Raw genomic sequence first — 11570 nt, forward strand, 5'->3', positions numbered from 1 at the left:
TAATATTTCTCAAAATCATCTCGAGGGCCAGAGTTCGATGATGGAGGGCTGGTTTTGGCCCCCGGGTCTGACGTTGCCTACCCCTGCTTTAAGGGTTAAGAGTTTGACATACCAATTCTTCACAAGGATGAGTTTATAAACAACCTTTCACAAAGATCTACTTTCACAATATAAGGGACAGAACATATTTACTTCCATGACTAGTGGAATAAAAATCTAGTATAGACGGCATTGCGTCATAGAAGGGGGCGTGGCTTTGCCGAGGGGAGAAATAGGATAGAATCTTTTGGGAAACACAATTTTCCACTCTTTTTAGCCGTTTTCTGGTGGAAAATGAACTTATTTATCACGTAAATAAAGTCAAGAGTAAGTCGGGCCCATATGCGTATTTTCTCACAGCAGATTGTTCAGTAGAAGTGAAAAAACGGCAGTCGTTAGCTGTTAGCATTAGCACGATGCTAACATGTAGCATCAGGTTAGCATTCTCCGTTATTTATGTATTTTTGGGCTGTTGAACCACTTTGCTCCTCTCCATGTCTTTGTATCTTTATTTAGTAGAAAACTATATTCATAATTCAGCATTTCTTAAAGTTTAGATTTTTCTCCAAATTGTTTTCCCCCTTAACGGTTTTCAAACGTGACCATATATGGGCGAGTCCAGAGGTGCCGTCTGTATCTATAGAGCCTTTAATGAAAACAAGGTACTTTGTTGTACCAAATAAAAGACACCACAAAGATACTGTCGTCCATATCTGTCTCTTCTGTGAGCGCAGAGAAACCAAACAATACGTCCTGTAAAAGGAGATTGTTCTGGACGTTCATATTATGTCAAATGTCAGACGCCTCCATTTGTTTGTCACGTCTTTGCATTGACTGTTTTAACTTTCAGATTTTTTTATGCAATCACTATTTATTCATTGTAAACCATTTTTTATTTTTTTTAAAGATTTGCAAACCTCCCATTAAACGGCAGAATTAGTGGAAATGTCCCGTTGTTTACAGTCTGCCTTTGAATATAGACAACAGCCAGCCATTCAAAGTGTTTTGGACCGGCATTTTTGAACTTTTTTTTTACATTTTAACCCCTTACCTCCCACCTTAACCGAGCACATTTTCTCCAGTTTGGCTTTACCCCAGTCCAAAAGCTTCTGGAAAAAAGCGGTGAAAATGGCAACAAAACTGAGACAAAAACAATGATGGAAATGTGACAAAGAAGTGAGAAAACATTGACAAAAAAGTGACGAAAAATTGATGAAAAAGTGGCAAAAATGTCACAAAAATGTCACAAGAAATTGAAAAAAAATTGACAAAAAATTGATAAAAAAATATGACAAAAATGTGACAAAAATGTGATAAAAAAATGACAAAAATGGGCCAAGAATGTGCCAAAAATGTGTCAAAATGTGACAAAAATTTGACAAAAATGTGACAAAAATGTGACAAAAATGTGACAAAATTGTGATAAAAAATGGACCAAAAAATGACAAAAATGTGACAAAAATGTGACAAAATTGTGATAAAAAATGGACCAAAAAATGACAAAAATGTGACAAAAATGTGACAAAAATGTGATAAAAAATGGACCAAAAAATGACAAAAATGTGACAAAAATGTGACAAAAATGTGACAAAATTGTGATAAAAAATGGACCAAAAAATGACAAAAATGTGACAAAAATGTGACAAAATTGTGATAAAAAATGGACCAAAAAATGACAAAAATGTGACAAAAATGTGACAAAAATGTGATAAAAAATGGACCAAAAAATGACAAAAATGTGACAAAATGTGACAAAAAAAATTACAAAAATGTGATTAAAATTTTACTAAAAAATGACAACAAAAAAAGACAAAAAAAAGACAAAAAAAAGACAAAAATGTGACAAAAAATGACAAAAAATGATGAAAAAAATGACAAAAAAGTTACAAAAATGAGTTGAACACCTAACAAAAAAATGATGGAAAAAAAATCTGATGACGTGAGGAAAAAGATCCTCTCGGTTCAGGCGGGAGTTAAGAGGTTAATTTTTAATGCCAGTTTGATTCCAACTTAATGACATTCCGGCACGATCATTTAATGACTTTTAAAGCCCCGCAGAAATCCTTTGGCCCGTGAATAGAAAACATTGGAAACTTGTATTTACATGTTTGATGAAGGAGGCCAGCACAATAAGAGACATATACATCGCAGTAACCTTCTGGAGTGTGATTGAAGTGTTTCCATCAATCCATTTCAACACAACACAATGTGAAAATGTTGTCGAAACATGACTTTAAAAAAAACATAAAATCAGGACCAAAACCAGGCTAAATCAAGAAAACCATGACTAAACTTTTTATGAGAGTATAACATATCAGGCAGATGTGATATACTGGGGCTTTTTCGAACATTTTGCCGACTAATATTGCGATCATTATAATTCGCTGATTACGGCGCAGCGACCAAACTGAAGTATTTAAATGTTGGTGAGATGAGTCAGGGCAAAGTGAACTTAAGTAGCGCACGGTGATACGCATTAGTCACTGGTGGATCATGACCGAGTCGCTCTGGGACAGGGCGATCAAATGGTCGACTCCAGGCCTAGTAACGCGTTTGTCTACAGTGCTTCAGGTTTGACATGGGCTGAGATTTCTATCATAATGAGATCTTGTCTTCAGTGGAATAGTCACATGACACTTTGAGAATACAGTTCCATAGAGAGTTATTACATACTGTGTGTGAGCATTTATGAGTAGAGTCTACCTGGATCAGCCAGACGGCACCACACAGGATCTGGTTTGTCCAGTTTACAAAATGTTTTTGTTTGTTATTGCTGCTCCTGCCTCTTTGAGAGGTTATATAATATGTACTTCAACTTTTAAAAACCAACGACCTCTACTATGGACCAGGTTTTCTGTGTTCTTAACAAAGCTTGGAACATTGATTGAATGAATGAAAACATAACCACACCATTTGGATAGTGAAGCAATGACACTATTATTATTTAGATAAAAGTTGCTACTTGGTAAGTCTTCATGAACACGGTTTTGGGCTAACATCAGGCTTATAAGTGACTTAAATAACAATAAATAAACCAAGCTTTTTGTTGTTACAGTAGTTTTGCAGAAGTCTGAAGTCCTTCACCTTCAGGCTGACATAGAGGCGGCTCCTTTCCATATTACGGTCAGTGAATGGAATTTACCACAAACCTAAACTTTAAACAGTGGAAATATGATTGACAGCGATGGAGTGGGTCTGCCCTTGTTCTGCTGTTTCCGAATACTACAGATTTTTAGGATTTTCCAAACTGTTGCATCAGTGAAGAGAAATTGGTGTAGGATTTTCAGCTATAGAAAAGAAATGTATGCGGCTGTTAGATGACACAATATATTTGGTCCAAGTGTATAGTATTTTTAATCAGAATGGCCCTTAAGCAGCCAGTGTGTGTCTAAACCTGGGTTTTATAAGTGTGTTAAGCACTACTTATCTCAGAGGAAGTCATTAAACGCCTCTTTTCTGCTGCCGTCCCCACACAGCTGATAACCTCACATTGTCCCGGGATGAAAGCCAGTCTTTTTTGTAATAGCACGTACTGCCTGGGTCCCTGGTGCCTCCTCCCGTGCTGCATGAATAGTTAACCGGGGGGGAGGCGTAACTAGAGACCTGCTCCCAACCCCTCCCACACCCCTGAAGCGACCAATCCGACGCCTCCTCTCCCCTGCTCCGGAGGTATAAAACCCTCCAAGCTGCTCGGGGCTGAGGCAGGAGCAAGAGCTCTCATTCAAAGCCAACGAACCAACTTCCAAAAGACCAAAAACTCCACCTACAGAGAAAAGATGAAGACCAACCTCGCAGTTTTGACACTTTGCATGGCCCCGCTGCTCACCCTGGGCTTCCCCTTTGAGAGAAAAGGGGGCTCGTCCTCCACGTCCGGCGGGGGCAAGGAGAAGCGCGTCCAGTACGCCGCCTGGGATGACGTCAACGTGATCGCCCACGGGCTCCTCCAGCTCGGACAGGGCCTGAAGGAGCACGTGGACAAGACCAAAGTCCAGATCCGGGACATCTCCGCCAAACTCAAGACGTTCAACCGCACCGTGAGCGACTTCGGCAAGGAGAGCCAGAAGCTGCAGCAGGAGGGGGAGGCGCTGAGGGCCCGGGCCAGGGGGCTGGAGGACAGAGAGGGGAAGCTCCTGAACGTCACGGCCGAGCTGCGGGACAGGGCCGAGGAGATGCAGCAGGACAGGAGGACGCTGGCGGACCGGGTGAGCCGCCTGGAGGAGAGAGTGGAGGGGCTCGCCGCCGCGCAGGGAGGGGACCGCAATGGGACTGATGCTCGCAACATCCAGGTAAGCCAGCGGTCTGCAGAGAGAGGACATACAGTAGTTCAACAGCGTTCAGAGTTCTGTCCGAGGGAATAATGTCGAATAATGTCACGTGTTATATTCAATGTTTTGGCATAGTATTTGCGGAGAGAGTGTGTGGAAAAAACCCTGTTCAAGAAAGGCTGCCTCGAAGTAGTAAAGTCGCTCACCGGAATATATAACAAAGTGCTTTCTTACGGACTTGGCGTGCTTTTATCCAGCGCAGTCACAAAAGCACTGCATACGTTGCCAATCGGTGGCTTTGATACTGTACTGAGAACGGAACTCTTGCGTGTTATTACCAAGAGAAAACCGGCAATAGTCTGGCCACTGTGCGCAAACTCCTACTACACGCTTTGTATTGTATCATTGAATTACTGACCTGGAATGTGTTGCGAAATCAGATGATTTAGAACTGTAAGTTAGCCGCATCGCTTTTTCATTATTCTGCATTGCTAATTGGTCACAAACAAACCTAGAAGACCCTTAGTGACTGATGGCTGATTTGCTCACTGGCTCTCGGGGTGTAGGAGCGGGGTTGGGGGGGGGGGGGGGGGTTGTGGATAATAAGACCCCCCATAGGAGTGCGAGCGTGCCGTACGTGCAAGTGAGACGCTCCGAGCAGTGTGCGCAGCGCGCCTCTGCAAACCCCGCAGCTGTCAAAACAAAACCTAATCCTACGGCAGACACTCACTGACTGTGCATTTCGCAGTGGTACAGTCACGGTGCCGTAAATATAGAAATCTGGGGCTCTCTCTCGCTGGGAGAAGCGCCATGAGGTTTCTTTTTAACAATAGTGAACGGGGGGGGGGAAAACCCGCGCAGTCAGCGAGCAGGTTACGTAACCAGAACGAGAGCGCACGGAAACGCCGCGCGTAAAATGTGGAAAAAAAACTAAAAACTTTGAGGAAATGTTAATGGTTTCGCTTTATTTCTTTGCAGCTGATGCTCGAGGCCCAAAACAAGCGCATTGACGAACTCATGGGGCGGATCAGGCTTCAGCAGGAGAAGCTGGACAAGCAAAACGTGCGCATTAGGACTCTGCAAAGCCAGGTAACGTCAAAAGACAACTCTGTCAAACGTCGTTTCTTTTGTCACGTCTGATTCTAATGGTGAAATCATGACCTGTTTTTTTGTTTTTTTCAGATACAGCTGTCGAGGAAGAGAGTCGACGAGGCCCCGAGAAGCCCCAGCATCGTGGTCGTGGAGCAGCGTGACTCTCCGGCAGCCGGTAAGGGGCGAAATCCCCGTAGCGAACGTCACGCAGATGTCGACTTAAGTCCGCAAAAACCTTCCGCTAAAGGTGGCAGGCCATCTGTTACGCGTAAAGACTCGGAAGGAGCTTAAATCAGCGGCAATTAAAATCAAGGGATCGATTTGGAGAACGCGGCGGGAAGTCGCACATGTACTTGGTTAAAACGGCGGATTAATTAGGCAACGTGGATATTTTTAACAGAGGCGGCGCAAAGGGGTGGGCGAAGGGGGCAGGAAAAAGGGGGCGTGCGTTCAATTAAAAAGATAAATAACTGTATGCTTGTTTGTGTAAAAAACAACAACAATAGAAACAACAACAAAAGGTTATCTTATGAGTTAACGGGGCCTGTTAAAGTACGCAAAGTAAGAGTTACACTAAATTTGAAAAAAAAAGGAGGTAAATACTTTTTCAGCCTGCTTTTGCAAAAATCAAACAAATAAGGAGTACACACCGGCTCAGAGGAGAAGTAGGTGAAAGTTGAGCATGTCCTGAGTGAGTTCACCCGGGCCTTTCCAAATCACGGCTCCGCCCCGCCCCGGGCTCTTGACATCAGCTGGATTTGAGAACAAAAAAACATACTCGTTTACACCGCTGGCCAAGTCACAACTGGGGGAAAGTTCACCGGTCTCGCAAGGGTCAGAAAGCTCTTGGGGGGGATTATTCTCCAAAGGCTGGGGGGGTTCCTCAGATGGCCAGAAAAAAAAAAAAGTGAAAAGAGGTCATATTGAAAGCAAAAGGCTCGGCTATATTTATCCGCAACCTTTGTACAGACTTTTCCTAGCCCCGCCCACGCCGCTGTAAAATTGCTAGGAATGAGCTACCTTTGGCCCACTTTGGTGTCCGTTGTTGCGCAGGGTGAATCCGGCCCCCTCTGCCCCCCACTTACTCCATCACCCCCCTCTGATACGTGTGGCTCTGCACGTACTGATGGGCGATGTAAAAGAAGTGTGCTAAAGTTCAGGGGAGCCCCTGATGCAATGCATATGGCCACTTAATGCAAAAAGTGGGTGTTACGTCAACTTAATAGGATTGTAGTAGTGCGCAGTACTTTCATGTTGTTATAACTGGGGCGCTACTTACCAAATTAGCTACATAGGGGTAATGCGATCAAAGGGGAAGCCTGATACGTATTTTGTTTTGTAGCCTAATCACAAAGAACTTCTTGTACAGCCACAATGTTTTTTAAGCGTCAAAGAAAGTGTTGATTTTTGTATGACTCAAACTTTGACAATGTCGTACTATAAAGGCTATTGTACTGGTACGCCATGACAACTACCTCAATGGTCACGTATCAACACCTCAATAGGCTCTTCTTAAATGTCATCCTGCTTTGCTCTGACTGAGATGGAGCACCCCCCCTCCCTCCATACTCCCCTCTTCAACCCCCTCCAGGCGGCCACGCGCTGTCCATGCAGCCAGCACGCACTCCCACGTCACTGGGGGGGAAACTGTGCACGTGAGAGGCGAGTGACAGCCCCACCACCGCCAACCAAACACCAAAAGCATGCAGGGAGGGCGGGGGAGGATGGGAATGCTCGTAGTTTGGCTAAAGGAGAAGTAGTGGCTTGGGAACTGGGACAAAGGTCGCGCAGATAGGGCCGGGGACATAGACTTCCAAACTTTTGTTAAGACTAAAAGGGTGCGATATCTGCAGGCACGTGCTCCTATCTGCAGGCGGCTCGAGTGAACGATAAAGTAAAAGTTTGCAAACACCCGGCTGCCGAGGTCTGCGCTGAACTTTCACCTGGATTGGAGTGGCCTATGTTTACACACATAGTTATTTATCCCACTGTCATGCCCAAGTAACAAAGCTGGAAACGATCTTTAAGAAAAAAACAAATTATCACTATTGCAAAAACGCTGAGCAAATAAGCTAAGATCTTAAGATTTAAACTGCAAAAATACAGTTTTAAAGGCACTTGAGCAGTTGTTAACCTTTTTTGTCTTCTTTGTCGTTCCAGATACAGCCTCTGATTGCCACGAGCTGTTCTTGAGAGGAGAGACCAACAGCGGCGTCTTCACAATTCAGCCCTTGGACTCTGAGCCCTTCCAGGTCTACTGCGAAATGACAGCAGGTCAGTACAAAATGCAGTACACTAGTGACTGATTAGGCCAGACTTCAATGGCTTCTTTGCTACCTTAAAACATGCATTTAAATGATACCTTTCTTGTCTTGACGTACAGTCGGTGGTTGGACAGTTGTCCAGAGAAGGCGGGACGGCTCTGTTGACTTCCATCAGTCCTGGGAGGCCTACGAGCATGGATTTGGAAACCTCAAAGGTAAATACGCTTTGGGGCCTTGGCCGCGGGGCAACTCTCGGCAACTTAACCCAGGCTTAACAGGTGCTAGCTAGACACGCAGATTAGCCGCAGATCCAAACAAGGTCACAAACAAGATAAGAAGGACCGTTTTATACTGTTTATGAAGACTGTTTTGAGAGACAGTTGATGCATAGTTGGCATTTCAAGCATCTGATAATGAAAATATGCAACATAATATAAATAATTTGTTTGAGATAGCTTTTCGAAATATGTCAATGAGCGGTCAAGGCGCTTTTCGATTCTAAACCAAAGCCTCTGCGTCCCCTCTCTTCAGGTGAATTCTGGTTGGGTCTGGAGAAAATGCACTCCATAGCCAAAGACGGCGGCTACATCCTCAACCTGGGCATGTCCGACTGGAACGGCGACCTGGCTTCCGTTCGCCTCCCCTTCAGCCTGGGCGGCCCCGACACCAAATACTCCTTGTACATCAAAAAGGAAGGCGCCTTCAGTCCCCTGGAGAACTCGCTGGGCCCCGACGCCACCAACGGCCTTCCCTTCTCCACCGCCGACCAAGACAACGACCGCAAAGCAGACGCCAACTGCGCCGCAAACCTGTCTGGTGAGTTCTCGCCGCGTCAATCGTATAATAAGCCATTAGAAAAAGAGCTGTGATCATTCTGTATTCACCACGTTAGATCTAACTCGTATTTACTGACTGTTTCCCCCCAGGCGGATGGTGGTTCAGCGGCTGCGGACAGTCCAACCTGAACGGCCGATACTTCCAGAGCCCACCGCCCAAACAGCGGCACCAGAGGAAGCAGTGCATCTTCTGGAAGACATGGCGCGGCCGCTACTATCCCCTCCGATCGAGCACCATCATGATCGCGCCCGCCGAGATACAGGAGAGACGGTCGTGAGGAAAAAAACCAAAGGACAGACAGCAAAATAAAGACAATTTGGGTGCCGGTTTTGTCGGGACTGAAAAGCACTGAAACAAGAGTCTTACGAGGGCTGACCAGTGGGGGCAGTCGGACAGTGGACTGAGCAGGAGCGTTTATGAACTTTAAAGACGGCCCTGGGCAAAACGTTGTCTGGAGGGACCCCCCCCACACATTTTCCAAACAACAGGGGAGGGATAGTGAATATTGCACAAAAGCTCTACAATGGATTCAGGAAGTGTTCATACCACTCTGTTTGTTTCTATGTCATTATGTTGAAGTCTGAAATCTACATTTTCCGTAGCACAGGCAGCTATGATTGAGAACAATGAACAGGTCAGCAGTTGCCTTGTAGGGTCTAAATATGCCACTTTAAATTTTCTTTTTCTTTGTTAATTTCTGTTTTATTATGTATTATAGTTGGGTAATCATTTTAGAATTTGTTTACTAGTAGAAAATGATTTTAGATCGTTACATCAGACTGCAACATAATGAAGAGGCCTGAAAACTTTCCGAACTCTCTGAACTTTTGCAAACGGCTAGACTTAAAAGACCCTATACCTGATTTTTTGTTTACAAACCGTGAAAGACTGAAGTGTTGCTAGCTGTGGTCCAAACTCATTCCTAACTATAAACAATGACAGCTAGCTGCTAGTTTACTTTTGACTAAAAAAGAAAAGGCTTTACAATTTTATGCCATCTGCTTTTTACAGTCTACAGAAGAACTGAACAAATTGCACTTCACCACTAGAATAAAAGCAGGTACAGGGCCTTTAAGTTTTGAAGAATTGGATCTTGGGGGGGCCAGGGCATGTGGATTGTTTGCTTGTAGCTAGCAGCGGCCGTGGCATGCCGCCTTCACCTTTGGCCCAGTTACTTGTGAGGGCAAGTCGGGTAGATACAAGCCGGTACCTGCTCGTTGTGCCTCGGGACAAAAAAACATGTTTCCCTCATCTGCACACAATGCTGTTTTCCTCAACGCACAGTCAAAAACAGTTCCATGATGTATGTAGCATTAACTCTTCAAAGCCTGAATGTGACCTTAACCTGTACAGAAAATGCAGCCTTTTATCTATCTGTTACTTATTGTCTGTTACTATGTTACTGAATCGAGATGCCTTCACTGCCTCTAAGTTGAAGTGGAGATTTGAATGTTCTTGGGTCATGTTGACCCGCCAGGCATTGTTGTACATATTATGAATGTGAGATGAACGTTCCTCCCAGAGTTTATTGTTGTAGAAGATGTTACTTTTACTTATTTAAATTGATTTATATATTTCTGGTGCTGTCTACTTTGTAATTTATATGTTGTGTTGATGTAAGATGTTTTTATAAAGAGATTATAACCATTTGGCCAAGGTGAGCCAATAAACCTGATTTAAACTGTATTTTCGTCTCTGTGGTAGTTTATAGCATACTATTTAATACTAAGTATTATATTATGTAGATTCAGGGGTGGCTTGAGTGGGAAAATCTTTATTACTACTGAAAGTAGTTTTTGAACTATTACTCAAGTAAAGCTAATTATGTATTTGCCAAAAAGCAGTAAGTACAGAGGAAAATGTCAAAAGGGATGAACATTTGGGATTTCTATTGTCAATATGTCATACATTTTTTTTAAATAAATAATTTCTAACATAAGGCACAAGAAATAGAAATGTTAGTAACTTAGGCTTGACATGAAGTCTCAAAATGTACTCGCTGAGAAGAATAACCAAAGGGTTTACCCAAAATAATCTCAGCCTCATACACCTACAATATTACAATATTACTATTGTACTTTTTACTATGATTGCACACGAATGAAAGAAGACGTCTGTATGAAGGAGGAAATTTAATGATTTTCAAAATCACCCTCTAAGTCAGATAATGTCCAGCTTTTGAAATTCTTTGGGGGAAAACTCTGCCTTTCTTTGTGGTCGCGGTGCAAAGTCAAATTTGGTCTTCCAACAAAAAAAAGCGTAAAGAGATAATGATTCTGAAAAGCAGGCCATGACATAATTAATCAATCAATCAATCATTAATTATAAAGCACTTTTCATACATTCCATGTAACACAAAGTGCTTTACAGATATAAAAACATTCACACAGGCCGTTCCAGAGGTGAGGGCCATAATAACGCCGCCTCACCGTGAGTCCGTGTCCTGCCTTTGGGAATGACAAGGAGACACCGCCGGACACCATTAAGACATTTAAAAACCATTAAAAGAACCTTAAAATGGATCTTGAAACACACCCCTCCTCCTGGTCTTCGTCAGGACACGAGCTGCTGAATTTTGTAAAAGTTGTAAACCTGAGATACCCGGAAAGCAGGGCATTACAGTAGTCCATACGATTGGTGATAAAAGCATGCATTAGTGTCTCCGTGACATTCTTAATGTGTGGAATAAAAGTCAGCTCAGAGTCAAAAATCACGGCCGGTTCTTCACCTGTGAGGAAGGATTAACAGACAGTGACAAGTCTCTCTCTCTGGGCCTCAGGACCGATGACGAAAACTTCAGTTTAATTAATATTATTACATGGGTTTCTTTTACGAAATAAACTCACACCTTGAAAATACTAGTCTGTTCGTAGACAAGATGCTGTATTTCAACACAAAGACACAACATGAATTTAGTTTTAATCTGTTGCATAAGTGTCAAAGATCGAGTCAAAGTGGACCAAAGGGGAAAAATTAACCAATGGAAACTCGGACTTGAAATGTATAATAAATCATCAGTCATGCAGGCAAACATTGCTTATCTCCATGGGGTTCAAGAGGTGATGTAGTAGAA

At 43.3% G+C, this 11570-nt stretch overlaps 1 protein-coding gene across 1 annotated transcript; it reads left to right on the forward strand.

The window, feature by feature from the left end:
• Positions 1-3712: 3712 nt before the first annotated feature.
• angptl4 (angiopoietin-like 4) lies at positions 3713-9075 on the forward strand. Its single transcript, XM_079568912.1, has 7 exons — positions 3713-4325; positions 5283-5393; positions 5487-5571; positions 7557-7670; positions 7780-7875; positions 8192-8476; positions 8587-9075. Exons 1-7 carry the CDS (start codon positions 3816-3818, stop codon positions 8772-8774), a joined length of 1389 nt encoding a protein of 462 aa, XP_079425038.1. The 5' UTR covers positions 3713-3815; the 3' UTR covers positions 8775-9075.
• The last annotated feature ends 2495 nt before the right edge of the window (positions 9076-11570 follow it).

This window comes from Gobius niger (genome assembly GCF_951799975.1).
Source record: "Gobius niger genome assembly, chromosome: 13".
NCBI lineage: Eukaryota > Metazoa > Chordata > Actinopteri > Gobiiformes > Gobiidae > Gobius > Gobius niger.